The 25324-nt window shown below is 46.1% G+C and overlaps 2 protein-coding genes across 5 annotated transcripts in view; both read left to right on the top strand.

Annotated features, from left to right (window-relative positions):
* The window catches only part of CCDC30 (coiled-coil domain containing 30), a 46496-nt gene extending 35594 nt beyond the window's left edge, over window positions 1–10902 (top strand). For all 3 annotated transcript variants that reach the window (XM_082233277.1, XM_082233278.1, XM_082233276.1), the window contains exons 17-26: window positions 2871–3032; window positions 3736–3945; window positions 4720–4877; window positions 5540–5705; window positions 6367–6488; window positions 7152–7293; window positions 7786–7922; window positions 9105–9219; window positions 9891–9958; window positions 10239–10902. In XM_082233277.1, coding sequence (XP_082089403.1) covers window positions 2871–3032; window positions 3736–3945; window positions 4720–4877; window positions 5540–5705; window positions 6367–6488; window positions 7152–7293; window positions 7786–7922; window positions 9105–9219; window positions 9891–9958; window positions 10239–10446 — 1488 coding nt within the window. In that variant the 3' untranslated portion in view covers window positions 10447–10902. The remainder of the gene's footprint in view (window positions 1–2870; window positions 3033–3735; window positions 3946–4719; window positions 4878–5539; window positions 5706–6366; window positions 6489–7151; window positions 7294–7785; window positions 7923–9104; window positions 9220–9890; window positions 9959–10238) is intronic.
* A 1607-nt stretch (window positions 10903–12509) lies between these two features.
* On the top strand, window positions 12510–24736 carry PPIH (peptidylprolyl isomerase H). 2 transcript variants are annotated; one of them, XM_082233284.1, is made up of 10 exons: window positions 12510–12724; window positions 12837–12901; window positions 17750–17773; window positions 18834–18878; window positions 19374–19416; window positions 20774–20866; window positions 21876–21963; window positions 23011–23051; window positions 23543–23629; window positions 24610–24736. In XM_082233284.1, exons 1-9 carry the CDS (start codon window positions 12659–12661, stop codon window positions 23609–23611), a joined length of 534 nt encoding a protein of 177 aa, XP_082089410.1. In that variant the 5' UTR covers window positions 12510–12658; the 3' UTR covers window positions 23612–23629; window positions 24610–24736. The 2 variants fall into 2 exon arrangements, with proteins under 2 accessions (XP_082089410.1, XP_082089411.1); XM_082233285.1 differs by lacking the exon at window positions 17750–17773.
* The last annotated feature ends 588 nt before the right edge of the window (window positions 24737–25324 follow it).

The raw sequence follows: 25324 nt of genomic DNA, 5'->3' as shown, positions 1-25324 counted from the left end.
GACCGCTGGGTGTGTGGGGCGGCATTGGTGGGGCAAAGGGAACTGGTAGAGGGAACGGTGCATGATGAATACGCCCAGGACAAACTCAGGGGTCTCAGGAGAGAGGGAGACAAACCCGGGGGTTTTGAGGAGAGAAACGGGGCGTTGTATTACAAGGGAGCGTTATATATACCTGAAGGTGAATTGAGGGAGAAGGTACTCAAGCAACTGCACGATAGCCCCACAGCAGGGCATTTTGGGCAACACAAAACCATGTGGCTGGTTACCAGGGAATTTTGGTGGCCCAAGGTCAGGGAAGATGTGCGGGAGTATGTGAGAGGGTGTGACCAATGCCAACGAGCCAAGGGGGAGAGGCGGGCACCGGCAGGGTTATTAGAACCACTACCCACACCTGAAAGACCATGGGAAACAGTGGCAATAGATTTCATGACTGATCTGCCAAGGTCCAGAGGGAAAACAGCCATCATGGTTGTGGTAGACCTGTTAACCAAAATGGCCCACTTTATAGCCTGCTCACATGCGGTCACGGCAGAAGAAACCGCTAAATTGTTTGTAGAAAATGTGTTTAGGTTGCATGGCGCCCCCTTGAGGGTGGTTTCAGACCGAGGGAAACAATTTACTTCCAGGTTCTGGAGGAAGCTCATGAGCTTACTGCATGTAGAGGTTAATTTCTCAACTGCCCGGCATCCTGAAACCAACGGGCAGGCGGAAAGAGCTAATGGCGTCCTCCAGCAATATTTGAGGTGTTATGTGAATGACAGAGAGAATGGTTGGGTGGAGAAGCTGGCGTTGGCAGAATTTGCCTACAACAATGCAGAGAACGTGTCCACAGGGATGAGCCCCTTTTTGGCTAATTACGGGTGCCATCCCCGAGCCTTCCCAGGGGGGGAAGGGGAGAACTGGAGCGTTCCAGCTGCAGAACAGTTCGTAGAAGAAATGGAAGCGATCCATCGCCAGCTCCAACTTAACTTAAACAGGGCTAAGGAGGAATATAAGAGGCAGGCAGACAAAAACAGAAGAGAAGGGGAAAGCATTAGGGTGGGGGACCAGGTGTGGCTGTCAACCCAAGGGTTACCATTCAAAGGGGGTTGTAAGAAGTTAAGACCCAAAAGGCTGGGCCCATTTGAAGTCACGCAGCAGGTCAACCCAGTGGCTTTCAGACTCCGGTTACCGAACCACATGAAGCTGCACCCAGTTTTCCACAGGTCGTTGCTGTCACCGTATAAAGGGGACAGAGAAGGGCGGGTCAATAGGGGACCAGCAATGGAGGAGAAGGAACACAGCTACCATGTAGCGGAGATTCTCGATTCCAGGTGGAAGGGAGATCAAGTAGAGTATTTGGTAATGTGGGAAGGGGAGCCGGAGTCGGAAAACACCTGGGTTATGGCAGAGGATGTAGATGACGAGGTTTTAATAGAAACTTTTCATCAGAGGTTCCCACGTAAACCTCAGCCAGTGGCGAGGTTCCGGAGGGAATACTTTGCCACCACCGACGAAGAAGAAGAGTTGGAGGGGTTCCCTGATTCCGAGGAGGAGGAGGATTCAGCGAGCCGGAACGAAGACCGATGGAGGGAAATGTTCGAGACGTCTGAAGATGAAGAGGATTCTTTTCGGGGTTTTATCTCCTCACCGCCCAGAGGAGAGAGAATGGGCGGGGGGGAAGGGGGCCCTGGAGGGGAGGTGGATGTCAGGGAACTGCCATCAGAGGAAAGGGAGGTGGAAGGGCTCACAGAGGCTGGCAGGGAGTCAGCAGCGAAAGCAGGGACCAGCAGGGGGAGAGAGGGGTCTCTGGAGGAGGGTCTCATGAATGCGGAGAGAGACGCAGCAGCTAAAGCAGGAACTAGCAGGGAAGAGGGAGGGATCAGGGACACGTCCAGCGAGAACAGCGGGGAGGTGTCAGAAGCTCCCATAGGGAGACCCATGCTTCGCAGGAAGCTGCCACGTCGTGAGTCCAGAAGACGCGTTTCCGTTAAGGAGCTTCTTTGCTGGAAGCGCTTCCGCAGACAGCCACTGTCGGAATCTACGAGTGACTAGGGCAGACATGTTTGAGGAGCTCTGTCACACACAGAGGTTTGTGGAGTTGCACAAACTCTGAGGGACCACGATTTTACGCACAAGCAGCTAATCATCCCATCACAGCTCTTATGCTCAAAGTTCCTCCTAATGTTTCGGCAGTGAGTGGATAGTCCATAGTCACAGGTGTATGCCCTATGCAGACTAGACTCACTGAAAAGAATGGACCTGAATTAGTCATTCCCATTAAGAACATATGAAGAACCTGCTGGAGCAGGCTAGCAGCTCACCTCATCCAGCATCTTGTTCTCACTGTGGCCAACCAGATGCCTGTGGGAAACCAGCAAGCAGGACCCAGAGCTCATGCACCTCTCTCCTCTTGTGGTTTCCAGCATAGCTGGCATGGCTAGTAGCCATCAAGAGCCTTCTCCAGGAATTTCTCTAATCCTCTTTTAAAGCCATCCAAGTTGGTGGCTTTCACTGCCTCCTGTTGTTGAACTATGCATTAATTGCAGTGCGTCCACTCTGAGTAGGACTTGCACTGGATGGATGTATACAACCCATGGTCTACTGGCAACCCTCTGTGGTCTGTTGGTAAGGCTGAGAGAGCTCAGCAGATCTGGGAGCATTGTGGCAGGTATTGGCATGGGATTGGCTACTGAGCATCACTTGGTTCCCAGAAGGCTCCTAGGCAGTGTTGGGCATGTCCCCAACTCATGTGGCCAATACTGCTCAGGTTGTGTCACAGAGAGCAGGAAATGGTGCCAGTCCCAGTCCAAGCCCTGTGTTGCTCCTCTCTGCATTCATCTGGCAACTGTATCAGCTGCCTTCCTCACAGCTTCTGCTCTGTCTCACAGGGTCTGCTGGGGGAGAGACCTGAGCAGAAGGAGGACGGGCATCTTCTCTGGCAGGATGTTCAGCGCATCCAGAACTTGGGCAGCTCTGCCGAGAAGGAGCTGAGGTACGAAAGGGAGAAGAACTTGAAATGCAACATCTTGCTTCAGCAAGAAAACATCAAGGTAGGTGACCCCATCCCCATAGGGGCAGGAAAGCCAAGTGACAGTTTTGAAAGAGATGGGGACATGTCCCTTCTTCTTTGTCTTCTTATTCCTCCTCTTTTTCCTCCTTTTCTTTCTTCTTTTTCTTCCTCCTTTTAAGACATGTGTTCATTGAACAGATTTATGGCCTGGCTTTGTTAGGCCAAAGCATCTCCACTTGACTAGCACGCAATTTTCATTATGATATTCATGAGGTGCTTCTTGAAAAGACAACTCTTTGCTTATTCCTGGCCATTTCAGGCTGGATTTTGTGGGCTGTGGTCAACCAAGTTCCACCTGAAGCAGACCCTTGGAAATTAGTGAACATGACTAACTTAAGGTCCATTAATCTCAGTAGGTCTCCTCTGAGTAAGACTCAGTTGGCGTTTGCTTGCCTAGTCTTGCCATGCAAATAACTCTCCAAACGAAAGGTGTTGCTTGTTGGATCACCATTTTAGCTTGCACTTAGCCCTGTATCAATACTTTTATGTACCAGCTGAACTGTGTCACCTCCTGTTTGCCTCATGTCCCAGTCCAATTTGAGTGTTGAAGCCTTTGGCAGACCCATAGCTGGGAGTTGGAGTTCTTTGCCTGGCAAGGAGGGCCTGGACTTTTATCAGGGAACTGCCGTTTTGTTGTCCTACTTTCCTGAAAGTGCCACCTTTTCTCTGTCCCACCCTGTCAGGTCAAAGCCGAGCTGAGGCAAATGCAGCTGAAGCTCTCCGACTCCGCCAAGGCCTGTTCGTCACTCACTTCACAGTGGGAGCTCAGCCAGCAGAAGGTCAAAGAGCTGGAGCTGGAGCTGCTCAGGCAGACGCAGGCGGCTAAGCAGCTGAGCGGCCTGAGGGAGAAGATCACCCAGGAGAAAGCCAGGGCCACTGAGGCTGAGAGAAAGGTCAGTGGCCACAGCTGGGTTCACGGTCCCTAGCTGCTTTCGACAATGCCATCTTGAAAAGTTGCATAAGTGTTTGTTTAGTTAAAAAAAATTAGACCCTGCTTTGCACTATGTGCCTCAATGTGGCTTGGTTAAACAGTGGAATTTGCTCCCACAGGAGGCAGTGATGGCCACCAACTTGGATGGCTTTAAAAGAGGGCTGGACCAGTTCATGGAGGAGAGGGCTATTGAGGACTGCTGGCCAGGATACCTGCGCTCTGCGTTCATGGTTGGAGGCAGCAGTGCTTCTGAACACCACAGGAGGGGGAGTGCTCTTGTGCTCGAGTCCTGCTTGTGGACTTCCCATAATAGGTCTCTGGTTGGCCATTGTGAGAAAAGGATGCTGGACTAGACAGGCCCCCTCTGGCCTGATCCAGCAGGCTCTTCTTATGTTCTTAAGTAATGTTCTTTAGTTTGAAACATCCTCCTACAACCCTCTTGCTGCTTCCTGATGAGTGTCAGTGGGTTGTTGTAGCCCCTAAAGAGTTCTTTGTTCATTCCTGCTGCATCTCCCACATTGAAGCAATGCTTTGCTTTCTGTGTATCTCTTCCTTCCAAATCTCTGCTGCTCCTGAGGCTGCTCTTTCCTCCCATCCAACTTCTCTGGCAGACTGGGAAGGTGCATCCCATACAGCTGTGACTATTTAGTTCCTAAATTCTTCAGGTCCCTTTTGTTAATGGCTACCTACCTGGGCCACTCAGAGCCCTTGCTGTCTCGCATCACCTTCTTCTTAGATTTTGGAACTGCAGCAAACACTGAAGGAATCTCACCACCAAGTACGGCTCTCCGAGACCCACGTCTTGGTGAGGAAGCAGCTGGAGGAGCAGCTGAAGGAGGCCAGGGAAGAGGAAACCAAGGCCCAGCGGCAGTTCCAAGAGGAGCAGCGAAAAAGGTAGCAGAAATCACCTCAGTTTCTCTTCTGTAAGACAGGAACAAATTCTGTGGTGTAGGGAGATTTGGCCAGCTGATAATCAGCAGGGATTTGGCCAGGAAAAGTTTGTTCTTTATTCTTTATTAATTATTACATTTTCATTCCACTTTCTTTCCAAGAAGCTCGAGGTGGCATGCACGTTTCTTCTCGCTCCCATTTTATCCTCAGAACTCTATGAAGTAGGCTTGGCTGAGACACTATGAATGGGGTAATCTGCATAGGGCTATTTTGAATTGGATAAGACGCAAAGGATAATTTGCATTTTTGAATTGGATAATTGGCATTACCAAAAAATAAATAAAAATGGTGATGCCCCAGAGAGTGATCCAATTTAGCATGTTTATTTTAGTTATCTTTAGTAAACAAAATGAAAAGCTTCAAAAATGTCAAACTTGCCAAATACCATATTTGCAGTTGGCATCCAGTCATAAGGTTATGTCCAGTGCAAGCTCTACTCAAAGCTAGACCCATTGATATTCACTAACCCAGGTACATTAATAAGTTTACTCTGAGTAGAACTTAGTTGGATACAACCCATTGTTACTAATGACCATGGAAAAATGAACCACACTGGATGACTTCCTGTTTTGCATCACCGGATTTTTCTCCTTGTTGGCTGCCAGGAAGCTCCTGGATCAGCAGACAGAAGATCTGCAGCAGCAGCTCAGGCACTCCCAGGAGAATGAGGCGCAGCTGGCCAGGACTTTTGCTGAGCTGCAGATCCAGCATCAGCATCAGGAGGCCCAGTTGCGGATCCTGGAAGAAGAGAAGAAAACCCTCTCCAATGAGGTGAGAAAAAGTCGCTGCTAGGGATGGACAAATCCAGCAATGAATTCAGTTTACCATTTTTTCAATCTACAAAGACAGAAATAATAAATAAGGCTTTTGTGATTATTTAGTGTACAGAAGCAGATGGTTTCAGTTTTGTGTTCTCTTACCTGTTACTTTGTCTCATATAAAGTAGTGGCTGATAACAGTACTGATCCTATTCTATTAAACCAGCCCTGCTACCATCCAAACACTCTCTCCACTGCCACTCACTCCCAAACTCAGCTGACCCCCACCCCAAACTGAGCCCATCAGCATTCAAACTCCCTTTCAAACGCTTATTCAATCACCAATCACTTCCAAGCACATTTTGTCTTCCCCTCCTAACCTGACACATACTTTAAATCATGTATTATAGTTACCTGAACAATTATCACAGCATCACAGAGACCCTTTCCTGGTAGCCTTTACAGTGCCTCTTGGGTAAGCATATGGGAGCAGGTAGCCCTTAGATGCTCTGGTTCCAGGCTCTGCAAGGTTGAGACCAGGGATTGTCCTTTTAGAACAGCAGCTACATGGGCTCTGTCACAAGTGACCACCTGCCTGCTTGTCCACATGGCTGGCCTCTGGCTGAATTTGGTTGGCAATTGACTGATGACCCCATGCCAAATCTCCTTTTCAGCATCTCCAGTGTCAGAAATACAGCCAGAAGATTTCAGGGCAGCTGTTGGGGTTGCAACAGGAGAGGGAAACCCTCCGAGAAGAGTATGAGCACATCCTGAAGGAGGTGGCCATTTCTGTCAGGTGACCACACAAATGAGATTAAAGCATGGCTGTGGAACCTTTGGCCTGGGGTATGAATCCAGCCCTCCAGGTTTATCTGCCTTTCCCTTGGGATTATCTTCAGGCCACACTCCTTCCTGGCTCTGCTTTGCAGCCTCCTTGCATGCTTTTGTCTGCCTAGACTGTGTCCTTGAACTCTGATCGTGCCTCTTGCTTGCTTGGGTGGACAGCAGAGAGAGGGGTCCCTATGCAGAAACCAGCCTATTGGGCAGTCACTGCTCTTCCCACCTTTGCCTCTGATCTCATCCACCACTGGTTTGTGGCTTCTGGAAGGTTGCCCATTTGAGGATGTAGCCTCAGGCTGGGAAAGATTCCTCAGCCCTGGGCTAATGGCAAGAGTGGCCATCCATAGGGGGTTTCTCCTGCATGCACCAGTGGCAATAAATACTACATGTCTCGAGTCTTTGGGATGGGTCATATGCTTCTTCCCTTTTCATGTTCATCTATAGATCTAAGTGCCACTGATGAGGAGGAAGCCACCCCCTGGACTGGTTGAAAGTCAGGAGTTGGGTGCTGACTAAGGGAGGACAGAGGCTGGGTATGGATTGCCAGGCCTCCGCTGACTTGGCTGTGTGTCTGGGGCACCAGGGCCCCCTTTCTGATGGCTGCGGCCTGTTTTCTCAGGAAACAGAAAGAGCGACAGCTCCGGCATAAGGCCAAGCTCCGGCGAGCGAAGGAGACCTTCATCTGCGAAGTGAAGCAGCGTGATGTCCGCATCAGGCACCTCGAGAATGAACTCAAGCTCTCCAAAAGTCAGTCAGAAAAGGTGAGAGCCCTCTCAGATGGTGGTTTATTTCTAAAAATAATAATAGTAATTGAATTGTTATATAAAAAAAGAAGCTTTCCAATAATTTTTCTTGTTAGATATGTTTTACAACTGCACCCCCAGTCACATTGGATCATAAATGTCAAAGAAGAAAAAGGAGTTTAGTCTGCCAAAATGCTAGACAAAAAAAGCATGTAGCAGAATAATAACACCAAAATCCCTAATAGAGCAAGACCTTTATTAGGCCCATCAAAATGTCACCATAAAATAATGTGGAAGCTTTCAAATCCTCCAGGTGCCAACTCTTAGATGTTTTCCTGTTTGCTTGAATGCCTCATGCAAAATCCTGACGGTCTGGAGGCTCCCTTTCCCCTCTGCATTTTAACCATGGTTTGATGGGGTTACAATTCTGGAGGGGAAGGGAAGAGGAGCAGAGAATGCTGGAAACGTATCCCATGACGGGGCTTCTCTGTGTGGCATCCCTCCTTGCAGGATGCAATGCTGATCGCGCAGGTGACCACTGAGAACGACAGTTTACTCCAAGAAAAGCGGAAGCTCACTCAGCAGCTCCACAAACTGGAGGAAGCGGAGCGGAGCAGCAAGCAGGAACTCTCCACAATCCAGAGCAGGTAGCAGCAGCTTTGTGTTGTTGTTTTTTTAAAAAAAATATTTAAAAGGAATTGCAAGCCTTGTGATTCAGTGCCATGCAGCTTGAGGTGTCTGTGCTGTTTGGCATTCAGCCGCAGGAGTCATCTTGACCACATTGGTCTCACCCTTGTTGTTTAAAATGTATGAAATGCACGCTTTGTCCAAAGACCTTGTCCAAATATTAAATTTGTCTCCTTTGTAATAGAACAGCCTTCACCAACCTCCCATACACACCTCACTTGCACAGGATGATGGGAATTGTAGTTCAAAACATCAGAAAGATATGAGGTTAACCAAGACAGATAAAGAGGAGCACTTGGATAAAAACGAGACAAGATAAATCAGCACCCCATATTTTCATTTCTTTTTTTCCCCTTTTATAAAATTTTCTTTTATAAGTATTTCTTTTTATTGTTTCTTTATTTTTTTATTGTAACATGATGACCATTACTAACAACCCAAAGGTGCAGTAGCAGGGTAATACACCATATCCTATACAAAGCAAGCAAGGAAACAAAAAATAATTAGAGGAAGAAGTGGTAACACACCAATATAAATCAAGATATCTATATTTCCTGAGCTGCCATGGATGGTGAATGTTGGGCATCTTAAGTCTGAAGCAGATCAGATGACATACAAGTGTTTTGTATCTGCCCTTATCCCTCTGCAGACTATTTTTTCTGCAATAGCAGGTTTCTCAGGGCTTTCCATTGCTGAGCTATTGAAATCCTAGCTGCAGCTAACATCCATGTCAAAAGCGCTTTAGAGCAACAAGCTTTCATCTTATTGGTCCATATATTCAGTAATGACAGTTGTGAAGAGGCCTGAACAGGTGATTTAATTATTTTAGCTTTCTTCAAGCAGGGAGTGCAAGCACCCTGCCCCTTCTCTGGTTGACGGATGGGGTCAGGCTGCTCTCCATATGCCACAATTCCCTTCCCGGGAGGAGGCAGGGGACGTCACTTCCTCCTGGTGACACTTGGGGCCAAATGGAGAAAGGGGAAAGTGGCTATGGTCCCAGCCAGAGCGACTTCCCCCTTCCTCTCTCCTTCTGGCCCCGGTCGCTTCCCTCCCTTGCAGTCCTGTGCCACATCCTTTCCCACAGCTCCGTCTTGGCAGGGATGAACATGCCACTGAGGCATCTTCCCTGTGGCTTTTTCCAGAGTGCGGCTTCTGGACGAGGAGAACAAGCAGCTCCAGGAATGGACCCTGCAGCTGACGGGTCAGGTTGGGCTCCTGGAGCGGGCGCTGAGGAGCATTCATAGCCACAGCTTGGAGGTAAGGATAGGCTGCTGTGGCGGCTTTTGGTCTTCTCCTCTGCAGAATCAGGGCTTGCGGCTCAGTCAGTGTCTTTATGGGCCATCTTATTTATAGGCTTGGGCCTTTTCAGCTGGTCCACCAGGTCTCCGTTTCCTCTCTCTGGTTGCCACTTGGCTCTTTCTAGTAGTTACCTATACTCAGATCACAGCCATGATTTCCCTCATGGTATTTCATTTGCCACCAAGAATTTCAGTATAGATAGCTAGTCACACACACACACACACACACACACACACACTATCCTGTATTTGCCCCTGCTTACTCTGATCACCAACTCCTCTTGCCACTTTGGCAGCATCTGACCAAACCCCCCCCCCCAAATCTTTACAGCCTCCCTATCTCCTTGCCCCTCTACTCCACCCCCTTTTAAATGAGAGGAGGCTGCTGCACAGAGCAGTTCACTGAACTGCTGGGTGAAGGACCTCTCCCTGCTTTCTTGGGCCGGCTGGCCATTCCTCGCACTGCAATTAGACAGGACTAACTTAGGTCCATTAATTTCATTGTGTCTACTCTGAGAAAATTGAGTTGGCTGCAGCCCAAAGCATTTATGGATAACAGCCCGATTTCTTCCTCCCTCTCTCTTCTTTTTTTGTTAAAGGTCTTACTTTGTGCATGTTCCCCTTTTCCAGGAGCTGAAGAGTATCGGCTTCTCTGAATTCCAACCGCAAAGCAAAGTTCTCCCCCTTCGCAGCGTAAGGTACTGTGCCCCTGAGCTGTACATGTGGGGGGCTGGGTGGAGGGATGGTGGAGGGAATAGTAATAATAGAAAATGCCCTTTGCATGTGCTCAGGTGCATTTGTTTTCTCTGTAACTGCCTCCCTTGTTTTCTGGCTCTATGCTTAATATGCATAAAGCTCTGCCAACCTCTTTAGCAGGCCTCCTAGCCTTTCTCCAGGGACTCAGAGATGTGTTTAGGTTCAGTCAGATGATGCTATGAGCCTGAGTGGCTCATGTGAGGCTAATGGTTTCTGTTCCAGCTTCTCAGTGATGGAGCTTTCGGACTCTCACGGCCTTCTGAAAGCTGTCCAGGATGGCAAACCCGAGGACCACACAGAAAGGTCTCTGCTTGCCTCTTTGCCCTGCCCACCTTCGGAGATTGGCTACTTGAACGTGGCTTCTCCCGGGGAAACCTCAGACTTACGCACAGAGGAGCAGAGTCAAGCCTTGTGCTGCGATCACGTCTAAGGGGACAAGGGGGAAATTCCGAAGTGGAATAACAGTACAGAAACCTCTTGTCACTGCTAGGTAGTATTGCTTCCATTTGTCAGGCTGCTTTATCAGACTTTTAGCTTTTAAAAAAACCTTCTAAAGACCTTACTGTCTTTGTTAAAAATGTGACTTGTACAGATGTAGTTATGAGTCTTTAAAATATATATATATATTTTATTAAAATTTGTAAATTATAACAAGAGAGGGATAGTTTTACATACAAAAAAGAGAGAAGAAAACAGCAAAACTGTTCGTTCCTTCATTTTTTCATTTGGCATGTCTGTGTGGGGATTCCATACCTTAAGGAAATGCCCACTTGAAAGGAAACTACTGTAATTGTTTTGTCTTCTCCTGCTGAATATGCCACATATTATTTTAGTTATAAGTCTTTTATCTTGTGCCAGATTTTTAAATAAATATTCCAGAAATGTATCTGTGACAAACTTTTTGAACAAAGGAGGACTCAGAAGGTTGCATCCAACTAAGCTATACTCCGAATAGACTTGCTGAAATTAATAGTCCTGTGGTAGTCATGCCTATTATATTCAGTGTGACTACTCTGAGTAAGAGTAACATTGGACATACACCTTGGGCCTCCATATGCATTTACTTTTTCTGGGCCCTAAACCCCTGGAGCTTGAATGGTATTGAGATGCTGTTGCCATCTCATACAGAGTCAATGCAAAATATGGGAGGGATCACACCATAGGCAACAGGCTTCAGAGGAACACACTTGGTTTCAGTGGTGCAAAGTCCAATGCCTTCCATCTCGTAGCATGGATTTATATAATCTCAGCTTTATCGCAGACGAAGGGCCCTTCCAGATGTTTATTGAGCATTCATCTTAACTGGCTTTCACAAAGCTTATGCAGGTTAGCTCTTTCTTGCCTCCTGGATAGTTACACATTCATCCTATATTTTCAATGCTTTTCCTGTTGCTTTCAAAACTTGAGGAATTCCATTTTCTTGTTTTTAAGGTGGATTTGTTGAGGTAGGACAGGGTTGGGGAACCTTTCTAGCCTGGCAAGCCAGGTGCTTATGTTCCCCAGCCCTCACAGGCCAGGTTTGATAGTCCAAATGTGCATCACCCAACATCACAATGACATCGCCTGCAGGAATCTTCAGAAGCCCCGTTTAAAGCACTATTTTGAGCAGCATTTTGAATGAAGATTTTGAAGATCCAACAATACCATGTAGATCACAAGGGCCAAGTTGTAACCATTAACTATCAGTTCATCAGTCAATGGCAACATTCTTCAAAGTTCATCAACATTACATGTCCTTCTGTGCTCACATCCAACATCTTCATTTTTTCCATCTTTAATCTCTGAATGTGTATTAGAGTAAAACATGCACCTTCATGTTTTCCTTGCCTCACTTAAAATGCCACACAGATATATTTGCCACGTGGCTCTGTGCCAACAAAGGAAGCTGCCGTGTTGTGATTTTATCCTGTGAACTGCCCCGAGAACTGCGGGTATAGGACGGTACAGTACATAGCTGTCAACTTTCAGATTTGAAAAGAAGGGATCAGCAGCCTCAAAAAGAAGGGATCAGCAGCCTCACCTGTCCCGGGGACAGTCTACGGGATATCTAACAATCCGGAATAGCAGCGGGGAACAGCGCTGGAATAAGGGAATTTCTCCGCAAAAAAGGGGAAGGTTGACAGCTATGGTACAGTATACAAATTTGATTTTAATTAATTAACTAATTGGGTAGTCAAATTTAAGAGACTTCCAATGTGTGGGTGGGGTGGGGAATGGAAACTCTTCTCACCACAGCTCCTTAAACGGGTGGAACAGCGTCTCTTCCTTACCTACATATCAGGGTAGCCCCACCCACCCCGTGTTGCCTTGACGCTGCTGGACTACAACTCCCATCAACCTTGACTGCTGTACACGCTAGCAGGGGGCTGATAAAGAGTTGGTTTCCAGCGCCATACGAAGGGCAACAGGTAAGCCCACTCATCTCTACAAAAAGAAACAAAAATCCTCCGTCGAAGCTTCGAACGAATAGAAGCGCAACGGCAGACAGGAAACCCGAACAAAGACCGCGAGGCAGCTTTTAACTGTGAGCATTTAAAATTTCCGGCAAGTAACAAGATGTGACGTATTTCCCAACCGGGTGCCTCTCCGTGAACCGCGAGGGGGGGCCCCGAGCTTCCACTTCCGGGTGAGAGGTGGTCGCCATGGCGGTGTTGGCTTCCAATCCTAACAACCCTGTGGTGTTCTTTGATGTCACGATAGGCGGCCAGGTAAGGCTCGCTCGGGGGAGGCTGAAGGGGGGGAAGGGTCTGGGCGTGGGGTGGAGGGAGGGGCGCGCGAGGAGGAGGAAGAGGAGGCTCTGACGGTTCTGCCCATGCCCAGGAGGTCGGCCGCATGAAAGTGGAGCTCTTCGCCGACGTGGTACCCAAGACGGCGGAGAACTTTAGGTAAGCCTGAGGAGAAAACTCGGCGGAGGATTGGTCGTGTGTTTGTGTGTGACAGACAATACGGCATGCCATAAAGATGCGCGGCGAGAGCGGCACCTCCGGGCCCCAGGCCGCATAGTCTCCCGGCCTCCTTTTCTTCCGGCAGCCCTTTTATGCCAATGATGGTAGCGGTGGGTAACGAGTTGCAGGCCTAGAGCGACGCGTCTTGGCCCATATGCGCGCGGGAAGCTGGGCTGGTCCCACGTGGCTGATTTCCTTCCCTTTTAAAAAATAAAATTTAAAAATCCCATTTTCTGTCGAAATCGGCACGGGCAACCCTAGACGTCCGACACAGAAATGGGGTTAGCCAAGTGGGGTTGCTTAGAAAATCTGATCTTGTTTTGTGTGGATACTTAAACAAACAAGAAATGCTGAGTTAGAAAAAGCAGAAGCTCCTCGCTGATGCTGCTTGTTCTGGTGACCAGTCACAACTCTGGGTTGCTCCTAGGACTGGTGCTACGGATTGGCCTTGCCCTGTAGCTGCAGGGACCCCACTGCCAACCCTAAAGCCTCCTGGGCCTGCTCTTCCTGTGGCCCCTCCATTACTGTGACAGCTGTCTCCAGTTCGCAGGGGAATGGTGAGACAGGAGACCAACCTTCAGATGTTTTCCCTTCCCAGGCAGTTGCACAGTCTTGGTTTTAGGGGAGACATCAGATGAAGGGGCAACTGCATGAATTAACAAAGGTGAGGAGGCAGCTGATGGGCCCACTCAGGAAGTCCACTGAAGGCATCTTTCTCTAAAGACTGTTGGAAACCAGGAGTCTTGTGTGGATTATGTGGCACTCTAAATGTCACTTGACTACAACTCACATCATCTGTGGCTATTGGCCATACTGGTTGCGGGCTGGTGGTACTTGTAATCCAGTAACATTAAGAGTGCCACAGGTTCCCTAAAGCAAAGCTTCCTTATTTTATGCTTTTGTCAACTCTTAGATTCATGAAATGGGAAGCCCCTCAAAGTCTTACTCATTGTGATCCAATGACTAATAATTTGCTCAAGTTGTTGTTGTTTAGTCGTTTAGTCGTGTCCGACTCTTCGTGACCCCATGGACCAGAACACGCCAGGCACTTCTGTCCTCCACTGCCTCCCGCAGTTTGATCAAACTCATGCTGGTAGCTTCAAGAACACCATCCAACCATCTCATTCTCTGTCGTCCCCTTCTCCTTGTGCCCTCCATCTTTCCCAACATCAGGGTCTTTTCCAGGGAGTCTTCTCTTCTCATGAGGTGGCCAAAGTATTGGAGCCTCAGCTTCACGATCTGTCCTTCCAGTGAGCGCTCAGGGCTGATTTCCTTCAGAATGGAGAGGTTTGATCTTCTTGCAGTCCATGGGACTCTCAAGAGTCTCCTCCAGCACCATAATTCAAAAGCATCAATTCTTCGGCGATCAGCCTTCTTTATGGTCCAGCTCTCACTTCCATACATCACTACTGGGAAAACCATGGCTTTTACTATACGGACCTTTGTTGGCAAGGTGATGTCTCTGCTTTTTAAGATGTTGTCTAGGTTTGCCATCGCCTTTCTCCCAAGGAGCAGGCGTCTTTTAATTTCGTGACTGCTGTCGCCATCTGCACTGATCATGGAGCCCAAGAAAGTAAAATCTCTCACTGCCTCCATTTCTTCCCCTTCTATTTGCCAGGAGGTGATGGGCCCAGTGGCCATGATCTTCGTTTTTTTGATGTTGAGCTTCAGACCATATTTTGCGCTCTCCTCTTTCACCCTCATTAAAAGGTTCTTTAATTCCTCTTCACTTTCTGCCATCAAGGTTGTGTCATCTGCATATCTGAGGTTGTTGATATTTCTTCCGGCAATCTTAATTCCGGCTTGGGATTCATCCAGCCCAGCCTTTCGCATGATGAATTCTGCATATAAGTTAAATAAGCAGGGAGACAATATACAGCCTTGCCGTACTCCTTTCCCAATTTGGAACCAATCAGTTGTTCCATATCCAGTTCTAACTGTAGCTTCTTGTCCCACATAGAGATTTCTCAGGAGACAGATGAGGTGATCAGGCACTCCCATTTCTTTAAGAACTTGCCATAGTTTGCTGTGGTCAACACAGTCAAAGGCTTTTGCATAGTCAATGAAGCAGAAGTAGATGTCTTTCTGGAACTCTCTAGCTTTCTCCATTATCCAGCGCATGTTTGCAATTTGGTCTCTGGTTCCTCTGCCTCTTCTGAATCCAGCTTGCACTTCTGGGAGTTCTCGGTCCACATACTGCTTGAGCCTTCCTTGTAGAATTTTAAGCATAACCTTGCTAGCGTGTGAAATGAGTGCAATTGTGCGGTAGTTGGAGCATTCTTTGGCACTGCCTTTCTTTGGGATTGGGATGTAGACTGATCTTCTCCAATCCTCTGGCCACTGCTGAGTTTTCCAAACTTGCTGGCATATTGAGTGTAGCACCTTAACAGCATCATCTTTTAAAATTTTAAACAGTTCAGCTGGAATACCATCACTTCCACTGGCCTTGTTATTTGCAGTGCTTTCTAAGGCCCATTTGACTTCACTCTCCAGGATGTCTGGCTCAAGGTCAGCAACCACACTACCTGGGGTGTATGAGACATCCATATCTTTCTGGTATAATTCCTCTGTGTATTCTTGCCACCTCTTCTTGATGTCTTCTGCTTCAGTTAGGTCTTTACCACTTTTGTCCTTTATTATGGTAATCTTTGTACGAAATGTTCCTTTCATATTTCCGATTTTCTTGAACAGATCTCTGGTTCTTCCCATTCTGTTGCTTTCCTCTATTTCTTTGCATTGCTCGTTTAAGAAGGCCTTCTTGTCTCTCCTTGCTATTCTTTGGAAATCTGCATTCAATTTCTTGTATCTTTCATTATCTCCCTCGCATTTTGCTTGCCTTCTCTCCCCCGCTATTTGTAAGGCCTCGTTGGACAGCCACTTTGCTTTCTCGCATTTCTTTTTCATTGGGATGGTTTTAGTTGCTGCCTCCTGTGTAATGTTGCGAACCTCCACCCATAGTTCTTCAGGCACTCTGTCCAGCAAATCTAAATCCTTAAACCTGTTCCTCACTTCCACTGTCAACTCTTAGATTCATGAAATGGGAAGCCCCTCAAAGTCTTACTCATTGTGATCCAATGACTAATAATTTGCTCAAGTAGTCACTGGTTATCATAGTGACTTGGCACTTTGGATTTCCCCAGCCTTTTCATGTTGACTAGAATTTAAATAGAGTCTAGTAAACAATGCAACCACTGGTTTTACTGGCTTGCTCTCCATCCAGCCAGAAAACCTGTCATGGCAAAATGTGCCCATAGGCAGATCTGTATTAAGACAGCAATAAACCTTGATTGGGGACTGTCTTCTCTCACCACACAGCTAGTTCTTGCCTGTAGGGTTGGATTTGATCAGAGGTCAGTAACTGGCAGGTCACTGGCTTAATCTGGTCTTCACCATCTCCAGATAAATAACCTCCCCTCCCTTCCTCAGATTGGTTCAGCCAGTGCACGTGAAAAAATATTATTCCTTATGCCATTCTTCTGGCACAGTCTTTCCCATCTGGTGCCCTCCAGGTATTTTGGACTGCACCTTCCATCATTGCCAGCCTTTAGACATGCTGACTGGGGCTGATGATCATTATTATTTATTGAATTTATATACCACCCTATACGAGGAGGTCTAATGGGACTTGTAGTTCAAAACTACAAAGGCACTAGATTGGGAAGGCTTCTGGGTTTTCTTCATCTCTTTCCCAGGCAATCTGTCACATGGTGCGAGAAAGCAATGGGTGGAAAGAGAAAAAGACTAGACTTAGACATAATCTGTTCTTTGTGTACAAGGGTACCTTGGTTCTCAAACTTAATGCGTTCCGGAAGTCTGTTCCAAAACCAAAGCATTCCAAAACCAAGGCATGTTTTCCCATAGAAAGTAATGCAAAATGGATTAATCCGTTTCAGACTTTTAAAAACAACCCCTAAAATAGCAATTTAACATGAATTTTACTATCTAACGAGACCATTGATCCATAAAATGAAAGCAATAATCAATGTACTATACTATAAAATAAGTAAGATAGTATTGTAGATAATAAAAATAAAAATTAACTTTTTTTCTTACCTGCACTGATGATATTGTTTGGATGTGGGGCTTTTATCAGTTCCTGCAATCACACAATAAATCAGTAGCTGAACTGGGTCCCACACAGTCACAAAACCTGAAAAAACCTCAAAACCACCAAAAACAAAAGCGCCAAACTTAATCTGTTCTGGAAGTCCGCTTGACTTCTGAAATGTTCAAAAACCAAGGCACAGCTTCTGATTGGTGCAGGTGCCCTGGAAACAATAGCCGACAGCCACATCGGATGTTCAGCTTCCGAAAAACGTTCAAAAACCAGAACACTTACTTCTGGGTTTTCAGCATTTGAGAACCGAGGCATTTGAGGACCAAGGCGTTTGAGAATCAAGATATCACTGTATTGGACTAAACGTCTTTCTCTAAATGCAGAGCAAACTTCCATCCTTTTCAAAAGAATATGGCATACCATGGAGGGAGAACATAATGGTTTTTCTCTGTCTTTTTCATAGTAGCCCACAAGCCAAAAAATATTTGCTCAGCACTGAACTTAGATTATTATTGGTCCCTTCCTACTTGGTATGTACTATTTTGTAACAGAAATAATTTAAAAGTTTTAAGTTGGTTTTCTAGCAATCACTGTGAATTCTAGAATTCCAACTTAACACTGAATTCCATCTTAGCAGTTATTCCAGTATTCAGGAGTACTTAAACTTGTGGGCCTAAAAAAGAACATCCCTGTAAGAAGAACTAACTTGTAGATTTTTTTCTTCTTTTCAGGCAGTTCTGCACAGGTGAATTCAGGTATGTTGTCTCGGTGTAAAAAAATAAGCATTTGAGCAAGCAGGGAAACCTTCCTCCCTGGCCGGGTTCTAAAGCTGTGATACGTATACATAGGAGAACCAGAGGTAGCTGCCCTTTTCACTGCAGCAGTGCACAACATCAAGGAGACAAACCATTTTAAAGATCAAATGGTGGCTTGTCGCCTTGGAAGAAGAATCAAAAACCCCCCAAAGAATAACCTGCCTGGCTTTGCAAATGCTCATCTCTGCTTGTGTACAACATTTCTTTGGTTCCGGAGATGTACTTGGTTGTTGTTTGGAGTTTTTGTTTTCTTATCACCTGGAGTGCAGAAGGAAAGGCTCGGAGAGTGACATGGGAGTTTATTTTACAGTGGTCATAAGTCAGCAATTTCTTTGGAGTATACATTCCTTGAGAACTGGGAATTTGTAAGTTTGAAAACTGGGATTTTGATGAGTTCCTAGATTGCAGAAATACTGTGCCTTGATTTCTCCCTCACACTTTCCCCATTCAATTTAAGCCGCAAGTTCTTATTTATGCAGTCTGAGTCCCTTGTGTGTTGATGAGTGTTGGTCTAATAAGTCCTAAATATAATTAGAACGCTGATGCCTCTCTGGGTGGTATTTTCTCTTGCCCTTCACCTGGGTGTGCAGACAGGTGTAAAAAGAGCACTTGGCCTCTTGGTTTAATCAAAGCAGACTTGCACTAGGCAGAAGGGGGAGGAGGACACTTTCTGCCCATCTTACAGAAAGCCAGCCTCTCACTTTGTCCAAGCTGGCTTCTATGACTGCTTTCCATATGTAGCCAGATGACCCAGACACATCTGCTGAGGGTCAGAAAGTAGCACTTGACCTGCCTTGACCTTTTGGGGCTGTGTGGCCTTTGGCAATCCACTTCTTTGACCAAAGCTCATTGGTGGCGCACAACTGAAACCACATCTGAGATCTTTCAGGTCACCAATTCAAGACCCACTGCAGATGTGAATGCCTTGATGACTGGGGTGGGGTAGTTCCTGTGGTCCGAGGCTTCACAAATTCACCATGTCTGTATATTTGTATTCTAGGAAAGATGGAGTTCCTATCGGCTACAAAGGCAGCACTTTTCACAGGTACATTGCTTGTCTGACTCTTAAAGTGAAGCTTTCGATGTATGGCAACAACCCAATGTTTGGGAAGTGTTGCTCAAGGGGCAAGCCTTGAAGGGTTTCTCAAGAGTTTGTCTTGGATCACCCACTGTTGATATAGAAAACAAGGCTTAGCAGGATTTGGGAACAGCAGCACAAATAGCTTCTTCCCATTCCTTCATTAAAAACAATAGGTGTCTGTTGTAGACAACATCAGTCCTACTCAAGAGTAAACACACTGAAATTAATAGAAATGGCTATGACCATGGATTTCAGTGGATCTGCTCTGAGTAAGATTAACAACTACTCCAATGCCGGCAATGATCAGCAGGTGGCCCTGTGGGTGCAATTTTGCTCTTTGGCTGGTTGCAAGGCCACTGAAGAACACACAGCCAACTGGCAGTCTTCCCAACTGTGTGCTGAAGAGTAACTGTTTTGTCTGTCTAGCCTACACTTTATTTATTTCATCCACTTTTTCAGGGTCATTAAGGACTTCATGATCCAAGGAGGTGATTTTGTAAATGTAAGTGCTCCATTTTTTTTCATTCTGCTTTGTTGTCATCAAGGGGAAGGACACTGCAGTGTTTCCTCTTGGAATCTTACCTTTAGTTACAACCTGTTGCTTGTTGGGACCCCGCCCATCTGGCTGAGTTGAACCCAAGTTCAGGCGACATGCTGAGCCAAACCATGGCTTAATCCACAGAAGCAGGGCCAGAGGAGGAGCAAAGCAGCTATGAGCTCCTCTATGGGAGTCTGCATGTTCACCCTAAGCCATGTTTTGCCCAACAAAATATAATTCTTTGGTGGGTGCTCAATAAAAGCTAACTGAGGCTGCAGAAAGTTTTGTGTAACTGCCCTTAAGCTTCACAAAATAGGTAGTCTGATATGTTCTGGCAGACTTACCTGAATTGGTGCCTGAATGGACAAGCCTTGATATTGCATACAACACGTCAGTTGTAAAATAAGAGGCAAGAGGAAGTCAAGAGAGGCAGGCACAGACAACATTCAGTTGCCCCACAGCCAACTTTAGATGTTATATCATTTGCTTTAGTACCTTAAAATTGTAAACCTACTTAGGTGCCTTGACAGAAAAATAGTATATACAGTGGTATCTCAGGTTACATACGCTTCAGGTTACAGACTCCGCTAACCCAGAAATAGTACCTTGGGTTAAGAACTTTGCTTCAGGATGAGAACAGAAATCGTGCTCCAGTGGTGCTGTGGCAGCGGGAAGCCCCATTAGCTAATGTGGTGCTTCAGATTAAGAACAGTTTCAGGTTAAGAACAGACCTCCAGAACGAATTAAGTTCTTAAGCTGAGATACCACTGTAAATGCAATAAATAATCAGCCCACAGCACTTTGATTTAGACCATGCACAAAACTCCTCAATTAGCTATTTATTATTACTATTACATACAATCTATGTAAATCAGGGCAGGCTAACCTTTTTCAGACCAAGGGCCACATTGAGCAGTGGCCAACTGCCCTAGGGACACAAGTAAATGTGGACATAGTCAAAGGATAAAAATGAGTGTGGCCAAAGTGTCAGGAACAGACCTGGGCAGCCCAAGAATGTGCCTTTACACTTGTATTGCAAAACTATGTTGCTGCTGGAAACAGATTTAAGAGGATGAGCCAAAGGCCACTTGAGGAAAGTCTGTTTTTTAAGGGCGGATTTGAAGGAAGGAAGAGAGGAGGATCATGTAGCTGTTCAGGGAAAGAGGTTCCCAAAACACATTTCTGCAAGTGTTCTAATTATGTGGCTGGTTTTATCAAGAGACACTTGTCAGCATCCAGAATAAACAATAAATGAGAACATTACTCACTCCCAATAAAACTTCAGCTGTGGAATTGAGTGCATGACCACTTTCTAAAACAGGGAGATGGCACCGGAGTGGCAAGCATCTACCGGGGTCCCTTTGCAGATGAAAACTTCAAGCTGAAACACTCCGCTCCTGGTCTGCTGTCCATGGTAAGTAGCCTGGAGAAAATTATTGTGGTGCAGTAATTTACCGTATTTTTTGCACCATAACACTCACTTTTTTCCTCCTAGAAAGTAAGGGGAAATGTCTGTGCGTGTTATGGAGCGAATGCCTACAGATGACAGGGGGATCTGCTGCAGTCGTGAGCAGAGGATCCATGGTTACAGCCTGCACCAAAAAAATCACGCACCCACTGTTGCCTGGGGCCACGATGGTGCAAAAACATGGTTACAAAGCATGGATCCACATGGATCCTCAGGATTTTTGCATTGGGCCACCCCAAACTCACCGTCAGATCACATGTCTGTGGCTACAGCATGAACCACAAAAATCGTACATCCACTGTTTCGTTTAGAATATTTTTTTTCTTGTTTTCCTCCTCTCAAAACTATGTGCGTGTTATGGTCAGGTGCGTGTTATAGAGTGAAAAATACGGTAATTTGACTTCAGGCTCCCTTTTCTGACCCCTATAAAAGGATGGGGTTAGCCTGCCATTTGGTGTGCCTTTAAAAAGCAGTGGGACGTCAAGTGTCTTTGGCATGGGGTACCCTACTTGGGCATGATGCTTGCTGAATTACCTTGAGCCACTCACCAGATACATTGCACAATACTCATTAAACAGTTTTTAAGAAACAGAATTTCCTCATAAGCTGTCTGAAACTGCGGTCGTTCAGCAGGGGCTCAGAGTACTTTTCACCTTTCCTGCCACCATAAAGGCCTGGTGTAGCACCTGCTAAAAGTATTATGGTTTAGTCAGGCATATGCAGGTATATGTTTTAATCTGTTTTTAGCTTATTCACCCTGAAAAGAAGTGATTTTCATTTCTCTGCCCAGATCAGAGCTAGTCGACATATCAGTAGGGCGGTCTTAGGACCACCTTTTATTTATTTGTTCCTTTGGGATCCTGTGCACTAGACCAGCTGTGGCAAAGCGAGGCTGAGTGTGGGCATTTGCCTTCCATGATTTATGTGGATTTCCCCCCCCCCCCCCCCCCGCTAGGCAAATAGTGGACCCAGCACCAATGGCTGCCAGTTCTTCATCACCTGCTCCAAGTGTGACTGGCTGGATGGGAAGCATGTAGTCTTTGGTGAGTAGTCAGGACAAAATTTTTAAGTCCTACCTTCATGCTAAACTGTGGAACTCTCTCTCTGAGGAGGCAGTGATGGCTTTAAACAGGAATGGAAACATTCATGGAGGAGAGAGGGTTATAGATGGCTGTGGTCTGACCCAGGGGTCAGAGGCTGTAATGCTTCTGAATACCAGTTGCTGGAAGCCACAGGAAGGGGCAGTGCTCTTGTGCTTGAATCCTGCTTGCAGTGTTCCCAGAAGAGGCATCTGGTTGGCCCAGTGGCGTAGCGTGGGTTGTCAGCACCCGGGGCAAGGCAAGTAATTTGCGCCCCCTAACTCGTGGATTTGCACCCCCTAACCCCCAGATGTTGCGCCCGGTGCGGCCGCCCCCCCTGCACCCCCCATGCTACGCCACTGGGTTGGCCACTCTGAGAACAGGATGCTGGACTGGATGGGCCATGGGCTCTTCTTACGTTCTTATGCTCTTAGTTCCAATCTGGGCAAGGACCAAGATTAGAAAAGCTCCTTTAGGTGTGTCCATGGCCTTGGGAGGGCCTGTGGGAATTCTTTTAGTTCCCTCCCCAAAAAAACAACCCATCGCCCATCCCCATACTGCTATCTGCTTTTGAATGATTCATTTCCCCCCCCCTCTATTTATTTAGGCAACTTATTCAGCCTGTAACGCATAGCTTCTAAGCAGCATACAATAAAGTTACAAAGGAAATGAAGTAGATAGAATCAATAATAAAAACAGGAGAGTTCACTTATATGCTGGCTGAAATAGAAAGGTCTTTATCAGTCATCAGAAGTTTAACAGGAAGGGGGTCTCAGTCAGGAGTTCCACAGAATCAATCCTACAATACCAAATGCACAGATCCTAGTAGATACGAGTCGTGTGTCTGAGCCATAGGGAACCCCTAGAAGAGATTCCCCTGCAGATCTCCATGGTCAAGCAAGGCCACATCTGTATATTGCATTGTTCGACCTTCATTTTGCTGACGATGAGTTGGAAATACTTGAAAAATTAAAATCATCCTTTTTTTCTTTTTTCTTTTAAACCCGGCAGGTAAAATAGTTGACGGGCTGCTTGTCATGAGAAAAATTGAAGTAAGTATTTTAGCCAGAGAAGTAACTATTGTGCTAATTTGCGGGTTTGGTGCACAAGTCGGCAGTCTGATTACCATGCAGAATTGGGCAGCTTAGGAATCTAAGTTAAGATTCTAGTCCTTATTGTGGCAGAATGTAAAGCACATGAAGATGTTGACCACCCTGGGCTTGAGTGATCAGGCTTGACTTCTGCTGCCTTTTTAACCATTCTGATCTGTTAACTGTAAATGGGGCTGCTGCTTTACATCATTCAAAGTGGCAGGCAGCTCTTCAGTTCAAAACTGAGAAGGATCTCCGTCAGTTTGTGAGACACAACTTTGTGGGTTGCAGGTTTGCCAGTAGAAAAATAAAGTCCTGAGGACACCAACCAATCATAGATGAGAAAAATTATCTTGAAAATGGCTTGCTAAGGGGTGGGAAAAGTATATAATGGCTCTTCCCAGCAGGGGCTGAGGGTCTCCTCATAATGCTGCCTTTTGCTCCCTCCTCAGAACGTGCCCACCGGTCCAAATAACAAGCCCAAGCTGCCAGTGGTGATTGCCCAATGCGGTGAGATGTAGGGGGAAACGATTCTCAAGGTAGGTACCCATCTCCATAGCTGAGATAGCTGCAACCTGGCCCAATGAAGCTGGGGAGGGTGGATAAGCTATATTGCATATCTATCTCTAGCTTGAGTAAAAAAATAAAGATTTTTAGGAAGCTGAATTCTTTCCTTTTATGGAATACAGCATATGCCAAGGGTTGTATTCAGCCAAGTCAGACTCAAAGTAGACCACATCAAATTGTCAAACTTAAGTTAATAATGCCCATCAATTTCAGTGGGTCTACTTTTGAATGTGACTTCAGTTGAATGAAACCTTAGTGTATGTTGTGCTCCATAAAAGTGCAGAATTCAGCTTTGTAGGAATCTTAACATTCATTCAAACTAGAGGCAAGTATGTAATTATCACGTAACATTTTGAAACTGAGTGTTTTGCTCATCTGGTTTTGAAATCCTGTTTCAGCCTGGTGGAGTCTCCAACACAGACCAATTGCTGAATAAAGATTTACAGTGGTCAAGAGTGGAGGCTACACTCCCCTTGAGAGCCCTCAAGTTCCCACAGCACATTGCTAAATAAATTCTATTAAGTACAATAAATGCAGAAAATATTAATCAAAAGGAAATCAGGTTTGTCTACTGACAACACTCATATACTGCATTGTGTGAGCTGCCTTGGCATAAAATCCATCCTTTAAGACTCTTCTTAGGCTTTGGCAATCACCAACCCCTACAGCAGGTGTGACCACATCTACCAATGACATAAAGTCCCATGTAGGGTTGGACAAGGGAGAATGTGACCCTCCAGCTGAGAAAAAAGTTTACCAATCCTGTGAGCTCCCCAGCTACATAGTTGAGTGGATCACTAGTATCTCTGGGTGCTGCAACCCCACACGGACCTCTAGTGGCATTGCCAAGATCCATTCACAAAGCATCTTATTTGGGCTGGAATGTGCTGTTTCTGGTACACTGTGTTACAGCTGTGATGATGACTGACTCTTTGCCTCTTCCTGATTCCAGGTTAGTCTCTTTCCATCTTGGATCACCATCACTTCCCGATTGCTCCATGTTTTTCCTGTGGTGTCTAATCTACCCCACATTCCAAACTAATTTTCTCCCCCCATTGTAAATAAAGGAATTTGGTTAAGTGTCTGTTGTTCCATTGGAATGCACAAGGAATTGCCAAATGGGAAGAATTATTGGGGGCCATTGTCTTGTGACATCAGCAAAGTCCATCGAGTGAGTCATCCCAGGGAACCTGGACTTGGGTCAATTGCAAGTGAGGCTTCCAATAAAAGATTGCAGTGCACCATGCCTCCTGGTCAGGATTCCACCAGGATTCTTCCTGAACTCTCCATTTCATTCCCTTTCCCCTGTTTTCCGTCCCACCCTCCAACAATTAGTCTTTTGGACCACTGAGTATTCTTAGTCCTCACTGGGTTGAATTCTCCCCCCTCAAAAAAAGCTTTTGCCCCATGAAATTTATTTTTGCAAACCACTGGGTTCACTCAAGCCCTGCTGCTCCCTCTCTTTTCTGCATTGGTGGTGCTGTTTTGGCTACATGAGGAATGGCATGGAGAATCAAGTTTGTTCTCAGTATATATGCTAGATATATGTCATTTTATTTTTAGGTGTGGCAGTCCATTTTTTACTCAAGAGAAATAGGAAGGAAAAAATCCAGTTGAGAAACCTTGTGTGATTCATTAAGCACCTGTGGCTCAATCTTAAGGGTGTA

The sequence above is a fragment of the Podarcis vaucheri genome (genome assembly GCF_965113315.1).
Source record: "Podarcis vaucheri genome assembly, chromosome: 7".
Classification (NCBI taxonomy): domain Eukaryota; kingdom Metazoa; phylum Chordata; class Lepidosauria; order Squamata; family Lacertidae; genus Podarcis; species Podarcis vaucheri.
This window is presented reverse-complemented; position numbering and strand designations above follow the sequence as displayed.